Here is a 13,412-nt window from a genome sequence, read left to right as displayed (position 1 = left end):
TTCCTGTCTAGAGAATATCCTTTAGAATTTGTTGGAGAGCTGGTTTGGTGGTGCTGAATTCTCTCAGCTTTTGCTTGTCTGTAAAGCTTTTGGTTTCTCCTTCGTATTTGAATGAGATCCTTGCTGGGTACAGTAATCTGGGCTGTAGGTTATTGTCCTTTAAGTATGTCTTGCCATTCCCTCCTGGCCTGAAGAGTTTCTATTGAAAGATCAGCTGTTATCCTAATGGGAATCCCCTTGTGTGTTATTTGTTGTTTTTCCCTTGCTGCTTTTAATATTTGTTCTTTGTGTTTGATCTTTGTTAATTTGATTAATATGTGTCTTGGGGTGTTTCGCCTTGGGTTTATCCTATTTGGAACTCTCTGTGTTTCTTGGACTTGGATGATTATTTCCTTCCCCATTTTAGGGAAGTTTTCAACTATTATCTCCTCAAGGATTTTCTCATGATCTTTCTTTCTGTCTTCTTCTTCTGGGACTCCTATAATTCAAATGTTGGAGCGTTTCATATTGTCCTGGAGGTCTCTGAGATTGTCCTCATTTCTTTTAATTCGTTTTTCTTTTTTCCTCTCTGATTCATTTATTTCTACCATTCTATCTTCTATTTCACTAATCCTATCTTCTGCCTCCATTATTCTACTAATTGTTGCTTCCAGAGTGTTTCTGATCTCATTTATTGCATTATTCATTGTATTTTGACTCTTTTTTATTTCTTCTAGGTCCTTGTTAAACCTTTCTTGCATCTTCTCAGTCCTTGTCTCTAGGCTATTTATCTGTGTTTCCATTTTGATTTCAAGATTTTGGATCATTTTCACTATCAATATTCGGAATTCCTTCTCCGGCAGATTCCCTACTTCTTCCACTTTTGTTTGGTTTGGTGGGCAACTCTCCTGTTCCTTTACCTGCTGGGTATTCCTCTGTCTCTTCATCTTGGTTATATTGCTGCGTTTGGGGTGGCCTTTTTATATTCTGGTAATTTGTGGAGTTCTCTTTATTATGGAGCTTCCTCACTTTGGGTGGGGTTCTATCAGTGGCTTGTCAAGGTTTCCTGGTTAGGGAGGCTTGTGTTGGAGTTTTGGTGGGTGGAGCTGGGTTTCTTCTCTCTGGAGTGCAATGGAGTGACCCATAATGGGTTACGAGACATCAAAGGTTTTGGGATAATTTTGAGCTGCCTGTATATTGAAGCTCAGGGGAGTGTTCCTGTGTTGCTGGAGAATTTGCATGGTATGTCTTGTTTTGGAATTTGTTGGCCCTTGGGTGGAGCTTGGTTTCGGTGTAGGTATGAAGGCATTAGATGGGCTCCTATTGCTTAATGTTCCCTGAATTCAAGAGTTCTCTAATGTTTTCAGGCTTTGGATTTAAGCCTCCTGCTTCTGGTTTTCAGTTTTATTTTTACAGTAGCCTCTAGACTTCTCCATCTATACAGCACCGATGATAAAACATCTAGGTTAAAGATGAAAAGTTTCTCCACATTGAGGGACACTCAGAGAGGTTCACTGAGTTATAAGGAGAAGAGAAGATGGAGGGGGTAGTTAGAGGTAACTGGCATGAGATGCGGTGAGATCAAAAGAGAAGAGAGCAAGCTAGCCAGTAGTCACTTCCTTATGTGCGCTCTATAGTCTGGACCGCTCAGAGGTATTTACAGAGTTATACGGGGAAGCGGAGAGGGAGGAAGTAGACAGAGGTGACCAGGAGGATCAGAGAGAGGAATGAGTAGGAGAGAGACAAATCCTGCCAGTAACCTGTTCCTTAGGTGTTCTCCACCGTCTGGAACACACAGAGATTCACAGAGTTGGATAGAGGAGAGATGGGGGAGAAAAGAGACAGAGGCCACCTGGTGGAGAAAAAGGAGAGTCCAGAGGAGGAGAGAGTGGTCAAGCCAGTAATCTCGCTCTCAGGTAAACTGGGATAGTGAAGTTTGGGTTTTTAAATGTACAAAATTGACCACAAAAACCTAAGAGCAAAGATTAAAAATCTGTTTTTGAAGACAATGATCTGCTTTTCTGGTTGCCTGATGTCCTCTGCCAGCCTACAGAAGTTGTTTTGTGAAGTTTGCTCAGCGTTGAAATGTTCTTTTGAGGAATTTGTGAGGGAGAAAGTGGTCTTCCCGTCCTATTCCTCCGCCATCTTTCCCTCCCGGCAGGTCTAATTTGTATTTCTTAATCCTGTACCCCCATCTTGCCCCTCTCCCTGCTGGTCACCTGCAGTATTTTTCCTTTGTTTGTTTTATATTTTAGATTCCCATATAACTGGTATCTTATTCTATGTTTCTATATGAGATATTTCACTAACCATAAAATTCTCTAGATCCTTCCAAGTACTTGATGCTTTCTTTATTTTTTTCAAATTTTTATTATGTATGGGTTTATAGCTGGTTAACAGTGTTGTGGCAGTTTCTGGTGAATGGTCAAGGGACTCAGTCATATATATACATGTTTCCATTCTTCCCCCAACCCCCCTCCCATCCCGGTGGCACACAACATTGAGCAGAGTTCCATGTGCTATACAATAGAAAACAAGATTATTTATAAATGAGTCTAAGACCTTAACAGATATCTAACCAAAAACCATGATTTAATAAAATGAGATACTTTTTAATAAATGAGATACTAGTACACCATATTAGAATGGCTGAAATCTGGCATATAAACAACATGAAGTCCTGGAGAGAATGTGGAACTACAGGAACTCTCATTCATGGGTGATGGGAATTATGAATGGTACAGCCACTTTGGAAGTCAGTTCGGCAATTTCTTACAAAACTAATCCTACTTTTACCATGAGATCCAGTAATTACACTTCTTGGAATTTACCCAAATGAATTTAAAACTTACATCTGCATAAAAACCTGCACAGGGATCTTTTTTTTTATTTTAAAAAATTTTATTTTTACTTTATTTTACTTTACAATACTGTATTGATTTTGCCATACATTGACATGAATCCACCATGGGTGTACATGCGTTCCCAAACATGAACCCCCCTCCCACCTCCCTCCCCATAACATCTCTCTGGGTCATCCCCATGCGCCAGCCCAAGCATGCTGTATCCTGCATCGGACATAGACTGGCGATTCGTTTCTTACATGATAGTATACATGTTTCAATGCCATTCTCCCAAATCATCCCATCCTCTCCCTCTCCCTCTGAGTCCAAAACTCCACTCTACACATCTGTGTCTCTTTTGCTGTCTTGCATACAGGGTCATCATTACCATCTTTCTAAATTCCATATATATGTGTTAGTATACTGTATTGATGTTTTTCTTTCTGGCTTACTTCACTCTGTATAATCGGCTCCAGTTTCATCCATCTCATCAGAACTGATTCAAATGTATTCTTTTTAATGGCTGAGTAATACTCCATTGTGTATATGCACCACAGCTTTCTTATCCATTCATCTGCTGATGGACATCTAGGTTGCTTCCATGTCCTCGCTATTATAAACAGTGCTGTGATGAACATTGGGGTACATGTGTCTCTTTCAATTCTGGTTTCCTCAGTGTGTATGCCCAGCAGTGGGATTGCTGGGTCATAAGGCAGTTCTATTTGCAATTTTTTAAGGAATCTCCACACTGTTCTCCATAGTGGCTATACTAGTTTGCATTCCCACCAAGAGTGTAGGAGGGTTCCCTTTTCTCCACACCCTCTCCAGCATTTATTGTTTGCATATTTTTGGATCGCAGCCATTCTGACTGGTGTGAAGTGGTACCTCATTGTGGTCTTGATTTGCATTTCTCTAATAATGAGTGATGTTGAGCATCTTTTCATGTGTTTGTTAGCCATCCGTATGTCTTCTTTGGAGAAATGTCTGTTCAGTTCTTTGGCCCATTTTTTGATTGGGTTGTTTATTTTTCTGGAATTGAGCTGCAGGAGTTGCTTGTATATTTTTGAGATTAGTTGTTTGTCAGTTGTTTCATTTGCTATTATTTTCTCCCATTTCAAAGGCTGTCTTTTCACCTTGATTATATTTTCCTTTGTTGTGCAGAAGCTTTTAATTTTAATTAGATTCCATTTGTTTATTTTTGCTTTTATTTCCAGAATTCTGGGAGGTGGATCATAGAGGATCCTGCTGTGCTGTATGTTGGAGAGTGTTTTGCCTATGTTCTCCTCTAGGAGTTTTATAGTTTCTGATCTTACATTTAGATCTTTAATCCATTTTGAGTTTATTTTTGTGTGTGGTGTTAGAAAGTGATCTAGTTTCATTCTTTTACAAGTGGTTGACCAGTTTTCCCAGCACCACTTGTTAAAGAGATTGTCTTTCCTCCATTGTATATTCTTGCCTCCTTTGTCAAAGATAAGGTGTCCATATGTGTGTGGATTTATCTCTGGGCTTTCTATTTTGTTCCATTGATCTATATTTCTGTCTTTGCTACACAGGGATCTTTATAGCAGATTTATTCATAATTGGTTAAACCTAGAAGCTAATAAAATACCCCTCAGAAGGTGAGTGGATAAATAAACTGTGGCACATCCAGACAGTTATATTATACAGCACTATAAAGAAATGAGCCATCAAGCTATGAAAAGACTGTAGGAAACTTAATTCATATTACTAAATGAAAGAAGTCAGTCTGAAAAGGCTATGTACTATGTGACTCCAACTACATGCCATTTTGAAAAAGGCAAAACTATGGAGATCGTAAAAAAATCATTAGTTGCCAGGGGAGATAAGGATCCACAGGCAGAGCACGGATTAATTCTTAGACAATGAAACTACTCTGTATGATACTATAATGGTGGATATATGTCATTATAAATTTATTCAAACCCATATAATAGACATCAAAAGAGAACCTAAAGTAAGTGATGAGCTTTAATGGTAATGATCTAGGAGAACTGATGCTTTTGAATTGTGGTAATGGAGAAGACTTTTGAGAGTCCCTTGGACAGCAAGGAGATCAAACCAGTTGATCCTAAAGGAAATCAACCCAGAATATTCACTGGAAGGCTGAAGCTCCAATACTTTGGCTACCTGATACGAAGAACTCACTCATTGGAAAAGACCCTGATGCTGGAAAAGATTGAGGGCAGGAGAAGAAGTGAGTGACAGAGGATGAGATGGTTGGATGACATAACTGATTCAATGGACATGAGTTTAAGCAAACTCCATAAGATAGTGAAGTACAGGGAAGCCTGGTGTGTTGCAGTCCATGGGGTTGCAAAGAGTCAGACATGCCCTTAGTGACTGAATAACAGCAAAAATGTATATATACATATACATGTATTTGTATATATGTACACACACATATATATATTTAATGACAAAGAATCATATATAATATTTTTAAAGCTGGGCTATATAATATATGTACATATTAATATACATAATATATAACTCAGCCAATAAAAATAATGAAATCCCTCCATTTGCAATAATGTGGTTGGTCCTAGAGAACAATTTTTAGTGAAATAGGGCAGACAGAGAATTAACAATATTGTGTTACCACTTATATATGGAATATAAAAAATAAAAAGGAAAAAGTTAATATAATAGGACAGAAACAATCTCACAGATACTGAGATCAAAGTAGTGGTTATCAGCGGGGAGAGGGAAGAGGTGAGAGACAGTAAAGCAAGGAGGGGATTAAGAGATACAGATCAGTATGTATAACATAAAGATATATGGATGGAGAATCAGTCAGTATTTTAATATAGATTTAAATGGAGTATAACCTATAAAAATATTGAATCACTATATTGTGCATCTGAAATTACAACATACTGTAAATCAACTATACTTCAATAAAAAAATTCTGTCTTTGCCTTCTTATAACTTGATTGTAAAGTGTCTTTTTCTGTTGATTTCTTTGGGATCCTTTTTGTTTCCTGGTTCTGGATATGCATTTCCTTGCACAGATGCAGGGATTTTTCAGCCAATTTTTCTTCAAGACATATTTTGCTTCATTTCTCACATTCTTCTTCTGCATCTCTATAATGCCTATATGGTCCAGGTGACATTTTTCATAAATCCCTTAGACTTTACCCATTATTTTTAATTCTTTTTTATTTTTCCTCCATTTACTGAATTATTTCAAATGCTTCCCCTCCCCCCCCCAAATTTTAGACTCCTTTCCTCAGCTTGTTTAGTCTGCTGTTTTGAATTTTTAGTGAATTATTCCGTTCAGTTATTGTGTTTTTTGGATTCATAAAGATTCATAAAGAATGTTCTGCATGGTATTCATAAAGCTAAAATTCTCAGTTTGTTCATGTATTGTTCTGTGATTACAATGAGCATCTTTATGGCAGTTAAATGAAATCTCTGTCATGTAAATCATGTATCCATTTCATTGCTATGCTATGCTATGCTATGCTAAGCCGCTTCAGTCGTGTCTGACTCTGCGACCCCAGAGACGGCAGCCCACTAGGCTCCTCTGTCCCTGGGATTCTTCAGGCAAGAATACTGGAGTGGGTTGCCACTTCCTTCTCCAATGCATGAAAGGGAAAAGTGAAAGTGAAGTCGCTCAGTCATGCCTGACTCTTAGTGACCCCATGGACTGCAGCCTTCCAGGCTCCTCCGTCCATGGGATTTTCCAGGCAAGAGTACTGGAGTGGGGTGCCATTGCCGTCTCCATCCATTTCATTAGGGCCACTTTTTAGGCTCTTTTGGAAAGACTTTTTTTTTTAAATTTTTAATGCAATTGGACTTTCCTTCATTTTACCTTGACTTTCTGCATTTGTTTCTATATATAGACAAATAGCAACCTAATTTAGTCTTCAGGAACTGGCTTTGTACTGGAGAAGACCCACATCATTAAGCCTGGCTAGAAAAAGCAAACCTCTTTAACTTTGTAAGAAACGAATCACCAGTCTAGGTTCAACGCAGGATACAGGATGCTTGGGACTGGTGCACTGGGATGACCCAGAGAGATGGTATGGGGTGGGAGGTGGGAGGGGGGTTCAGGATTGGGAACTCCTGTACACCCATGGTGGATTCATGGTGATGTATGGCAAAACCAATACAGTATTGTAAAGTAAAATAAAGTAAAAAAAAAAAAAGTACAATCCACTTTGTTTTTAGTAGCTCTCAGGTATTTGGATCATGTTAGGATCCCATGAGGCTCTTAAAACAAAGAAGACTAAAGTCAATTCCTCAAGCAGCCCCTAGATAAATCGGGTCATTGGATGCACAGTGCACGTTTTCCTTAATCAAGGAGAAGCTGTAGAAAAAGTATTTTCTACAGCTAGCTGTGTTAAGCCAAGGGGAGGTGAATTCTAGCCCAACTGCTATCTCAGTTCTTTCTCTCACCTCAGGCAGCTAAACTATGCCATACCTTATGTCCCCTCAGCTTTCTGGCACAGGTTATCCTGAAGCCAGTCTTCAGAATAGCCTCTAGAAAAATTGGGGCTTTGAATATGTTGTACATCTCTTTCTCTCCCCAGGAAGATCTGGGAACTGGGGGAAGTCTGTCCCAGTCATGTGGTTCTGGACCACCATAGGTATATGGCAAAAGTTTATTTTGAAACTTCTTAACAACTTCAACATAACAGGTATCATGCTCAAACTGTGTGCAGGATCCTTTTAACTAAGTTTTGGGTTTCTTATGAAGGGAATTTATACAGAAATTGTTTTTGCATCAGTGTGGTCATACTGAGGGGATTCTAGGGCTTGGTCTTCTGCATGTAGCTAATGGGAAATGGTTGTTAATTTTGGCTTGTCCTTGGAGGGTTAACAATCCCTGCAGTGAAGGAAAAACTTGAATGAAATATTGATTGCATAATGAACAAAAGACATATTGTGGTCTAGATGTAAATACAATCCCCTTAGCTACCTATTACACCCAGAAACTCTTCCCTGGGGGAAGAGACTGAGGAAGCTGCTGCCCTTTTTATATCTGAGTACATCATACCATTGCACTCACAATATATCTTTTGTGACTTACTGTGTGGCAATAATGATATTAATAGAGGCCATTATTGCTTTCTGCTCCTTGATAGAGTGATAAGTCATACTCAAGTTGATGATCTATAATTCTGAATATGCTTTCCAGGAAATATCAGAGATTAATTGCAGGTGGCATTTTCTTAGAATCATAGAAACCAAAGCCTATGAATTGAAATTGACCTTCCTGGATCAGGGGTATAGCAATAGTAAGAAGGAAGAATTTGGATTTTCTGGCTTATGGAGGGTGAGTTTCTGAATTCCATTTATATTTGTCTTTTCCTTATTTGAGATGGAGACCAAGGATCTTATATAAGACAGTTTCTTTGACTCCTACTCCATCAGATCTAATTTTCATTAGAGAAAACCATCAGGCTCTGAGAGTTGCTGCCTTCAATTTTGGGCTTCTCAGGTGGCACTAGTGGTGAAGAACCTGCCGGTCAATGCAGGAGACCAAGAGATAGCGGTTCAATCCCTGGGTCGGGAAGATCCCCTGAAGGAGGGAATGGCAACCCACTCCAGTATTCTTGCCTGGAGAATCCCCATGGACAGAGAAGCCTAGTGGACTCTGGTCCACAGGGTTCAATTTACTAGTGAGGGGTGGGTCCAAGTGCATGAAGAAATGGTGAGATGAGAGAAGGAAAATTCTGTCCTGGTTCAAACTTTTTTTCCCTTTCCCCCGCTTTTTTCCCCCCAACAGTTATGTTTGCATATGGCAGCTGTTCCCTTCACTCTGTAGGTCAAATTTTGGTAATTTTTTGCTGCTTAGTTTATAACACCTTAGAAGGGAAAACTCTTGCCTCACATCTCCATGGTAATGATAAAGAAAAAGGAACCCTCTTACACTGTTGGTGGGAATGCAAACTAGTACAGCCACTATGGAGAACAGTGTGGAGATCCCTTTAAAAACTGGAAATAGAACTGCCTTATGACCCAGCAATCCCACTACTGGGCATACGCACCAAGGAAACCAGAATTGAAAGAGACACGTGTACCCCAATGTTCATTGCAGCACTGTTTATAATAGCCAGCACATGGAAGCAACCTAGATGTCCACAGCAGAGGAATGGATAAGAAAGCCGTGGTACATATACACAATGGAGTATTACTCAGCCATTAAAAAGAATACATTTGAATCAGTTCTAATGAGATGGATGAAACTGGAGCTGATTATACAGAGTGAAGTAAGCCAGAAAGAAAAACACCAATACAGTATACTAATGCATATATATGGAATTTAGAAAGATGGTAATGATGACGCTGTATGCGAGACAGCAAAAGAGACACTTGTTTGGAACAGTATTTTGGAGTCTGTGGGAGAGGGAGAGGATAGGATGATTTGGGAGAATAGCATTGAAACATGTATATCATATAAGAAACGAATCACCAGTCTATGTTCAATGCAGGATACAGGATGCTTGGGGCTGGTGCACTGGGATGACCCAGAGAGATGGTGTGGGGAAGGAAGTGGGAGGGGGGTTCAGGATTGGGAACATGTGTACATCCGTGGTGGATTCATGTTGATGTATGGCAAAACTAATACAATATTGTAAAGTAAAAAAAAAAAAAATCTGCAAAAAACCTCCTAGGGTAATTAAAAAAAATTAACTAATAATCAGTATTAAAAAAAAAAGACATTCTATGGGTCAAGTTTTGGCACTTGGCACCCCACTCGAGTACTCTTGCCTGGAAAATCCCATGGGCAGAGGAGCCTGGTAGGCTGAAGTCCATGGGGTTGCGAAGAGTTGGACATGACCGAGCGACTTCGCTTTCACTTTTCACTTTTCACTTTCATGCATTGCAGAAGGAAATGGCAACCCACTCCAGTGTTTTTGCCTGGAGAATCCCAGGGATGGGGAGCCTGGTAGGCAGACGTCTATGGGGTCGCACAGAGTCGGACACGACTGAAGCGACTTAGCAGCAGCAGCAGCAGCAGCAGCAGCAGCAGCAGCAGCAGTCATTCCCTGTGCATACATCACCATGTGAGAAGAATTGCTGTGAGAAATTCCTCTATGTAACCTTTTCTCCTGTGCTCACAGATTTACTTAGAGAAGAATGGCTCCAGGAAATGGCTCTTCCATGACTCAGTTCATTTTGTTGGGATTAACAGACCAACCAGATCTCCAGCTCCCGCTCTTCTTCCTCTTTCTAGTAATGTATATGGTCACTGTTATGGGAAATTTGGGTTTATTAATCCTTATTGGGCTAAGTTCACACCTATATACACCCATGTACTTTTTCCTCTTTAACTTGTCCTTCATAGATCTGTGTTACTCTTCTGTGTTTACACCCAAAATGTTGATTAACTTCATATCAAAGAAGAATATTATTTCTTACATGGGGTGCATGACCCAGCTCTATTTTCTCAGTTTTTTTGTCATTTCTGAATGCTATGTGCTGACCTCAATGGCCTATGATCGCTATGTGGCCATCTGTAACCCACTTTTGTATAATGTTGCCATGACCCCCAAAGTGTGTTCCAGCCTTATGCTTGGTTCATACTTCATGGCATTTGCTGGTGCCATGGTTCTCACTGAATGCATGCTGAGACTGACCTTCTGTGAGGCAAACACCATCAACCATTATATGTGTGATATCATGCCTCTACTCAAGCTTTCCTGCACAAGCACCTATGTCAATGAGCTGGTAGATTCCATTATAGCAGGATTCAATGTCATTGTGCCCAGTATCACCATCTTTGTCTCTTATGTTTTCATCCTCTCCAACATCCTTCAAATCAGCTCCAAAGAGGGCAGATCCAAAGCCTTTGGTACCTGCAGTTCCCATGTCATTGCTGTTTCTCTCTTCTTTGGATCAATTTCATTTGTGTATCTCAAACCATCTTCTGCTGTGTCTATGGATGAAGGAAAAATCTCTTCTGTATTTTACACCAATACGGTTCCTTTGCTGAACCCCTTAATCTACAGTTTGAGGAACAAAGATGTTAAACTTGCTCTGAGAAAAGCCCTGCCTAGATGGTTTTGATCAGAGAGTGTGCTTCTGTGCAGTTATTGATATGACAAGGAGATTATGTGTTAATTAAAAATTAATTAAGTATTTTTAGTTTCAGCCTTATTATCCTTTTTTTTTCATAAAATGATTAAGAAAATGTGTGCCCTTTCTCAATAATTTGCTTCCAGTTTTTCTATCTGGAAGTTCTTTTTCCTAACTACACAATAGCTTACCCCTCCCCCATTTTTCCTATTTAGTAATAACATTAAATTAGAAATGTTATCTGTGCTTTTTTGTAATTTCAAACTTTTAGTTTTTACTGGAAAAAGAAAATGGTCTTCAAATGGTCAAATTTGAGATACCTCTGATATAATGAGCAACAAATGAAGAAAATCACCTAGATAACACTAGAGTAGCACTGTTTCATTGGAATTGTGCTTATCTGCCACTTACTTTTAGAAGCATGCATCCTAATCTCTGATTTCTACTCCCATGTATCCATTCTCTGACTATGAAAAGCTGTTTCCTTTGCTAGATACTGAAGTCTCTAAAATGGCTTTGAATATCATTCCTTTTACATCTGTAAATATCTTAAATCTAGCTTTAGGCAAGTATTTTCTTTTTACCTTTGTGCAGTGAAACCAGTACATGCACATCATATAAATATATTTGTTTCATCAATAGTAAAATGAAGTTCAGAATGGTTAATGATTTAAAGAAAAAATTTAGACTAAACTGTTAGCCTTCTAATTTCAAGTCTACTAATTTGTAAACCGCTTATATCAAATTCATTCTGCTCTATCCATTTCAGTAAGACTACTTTGAGAAAATATTTGTAACTTGTAGCTTGACTATTATTTATTAAAGAATTTCTCTCATGCCATGTGTTACCTTTTTTGTTGATGCTTGCTTGTTTAGCAAAGTGTTTCATTTGTTTCTTTGGTTGGGAAAGGAAGGCATTTTGGGCACATATATTGGTGAGATGATTGACTCAAATTAGGAGGTTACTTTTTCTGCAAAATTAAAACTTAATTTGGGATGTTTGAAAGTATCTGTTATTAAAAGAATAGGACCTGAGTGAGAAAGGAGCCCAGAATCATGTCATTAGGATAGACCTCAGCAAGGCACATGGTCAACAAAGAAGAGACCATGTGTGAGAAGTGTCATGAGGCTTAGGAAACATTTTATTCTGAAGTTGTATCCTTTCTGTATAGGACTGCAAATGTCTTCAAATTGTTGGTAAAACTATAAAGTACATGATCGTAAATTAGTACTGCTTTGGGAAAATGAAGGTGAAAACACCATGGTCACATTTGGAACCAGGTAGAAAGAAGGCAGCAGCTACAAGTAATAAAATAGTTAAGAATAATTTGAGTTCATGTTAGAAAAATGAAATTTAGAGAGTAAAATGATGGATAGACACAGACGCCTGAATCCGCCACTAGTAAGTGGGGGCAGGACAGGGAAACGCGGGAGGCACGGGCTGCAGAGATTTGTAAGAATGGGGCAGGAACGCCCCATGCATAACAAGAACGATCTAACTTGGGCTAGCAAACCAGACTGTGGGATAGCTACCACGCGAAGAGCTCGAACATAAGACACCGCCAGGACCGCGCACAGAACAAAGGATGGAACGGACATAGCCGCTGCAGACCATAGGCAGCCAGAGCCGTAAGGACTGGAAAGGGGCAATTGCAGCCCCAGAGAGACTCTACTTACCAAGCTGCAAGCAGGCTTCTTTGCTAAGACTTCTGGGGGTGCTGGACAGCCACCATCTGCCTCACGGGGGGCGCCAGCGGCACACCCAGAAAACTGAGCAGCAGAGACAGGAAAGGCGACTAGTTGCAGAGACGGTGCTCGCCAAGCTCCTGAGCTACTCGGACCTGGGAAGGGCACAAAACGCAGGCCCAACCGAATCTGAGCCTCTGAGGGCTACCTGAGCGCCGAACCTGAGCAGCTTAGACCGGGGAAGTGCATGCAGCCTAGGGCCGGCCTCAGACGGTTCCCGGCTGAGCATCGTAGAGCCGGAGCGGTTTGTGCGCCGCGAGAAGGGACAGGTCAAGCGGGGCTGAGACACTGCGTGCACGCGACAGTGCTATTTGTTTGCAGCATCCCCCCTCCCCAAAGCGCGACTGAACTAGTGAGCCTAAAAAACCAGCAAACAGAAGAAGTTAAACAGAGGGAACCGCCTTGGAAGTGACCCCACACTGCCCACATAAGAGAAGGGTCAGATATATCTTTACTATTTTTACAATCATTCCTCCCCACCCCCCTTTTTTTTTCTTGCCTTTTTTTGTCTTTTTTTCCTAACTTCTTTTTTTAAATTGTTAAGTCTTCTATTTCTCCTCTAATTTTTATTTCTATAACCTACTATTACTTAAAAAAAAAAAAAGACTTTTTTTTAAAGACAAACACCGTATATAGTCTTTATGTGGTGCGGTTGGAGTTTTTAAATAATTCTGTGGCTTTTTCTTTTTTCTTTTTCCCTTCTGCTTCTTTTATTTAATATTGTATTTTTGAAAATCCAACCTCTTTGCTTTTTGGTTTTTGTTGTCAATTTTGTACTTTTAAAAACCCAAACTT

General features: G+C 39.7%; 1 protein-coding gene across 1 annotated transcript; it reads left to right on the top strand.

Annotated features, from left to right (window-relative positions):
* On the top strand, positions 9,933-10,862 carry LOC102178703 (olfactory receptor 147-like). Its single transcript, XM_005699702.2, has one exon. The coding sequence runs from the start codon at positions 9,933-9,935 to the stop codon at positions 10,860-10,862; it is 930 nt and encodes a 309-aa protein (XP_005699759.2).

The sequence above is a fragment of the Capra hircus genome, chromosome 29 (assembly GCF_001704415.2).
Source record: "Capra hircus breed San Clemente chromosome 29, ASM170441v1, whole genome shotgun sequence".
In the NCBI taxonomy this organism is placed as follows: domain Eukaryota; kingdom Metazoa; phylum Chordata; class Mammalia; order Artiodactyla; family Bovidae; genus Capra; species Capra hircus.
Note: the sequence above shows the minus strand (reverse complement) of the source record. Positions and strands in the feature narration are given on the sequence as shown.

Excerpts from the sequence above, each read along its gene's own strand:
- LOC102178703 (XM_005699702.2), top strand. The coding sequence starts at position 9,933 with ATGGCTCCAGGAAATGGCTCTTCCATGACTCAGTTCATTTTGTTGGGA.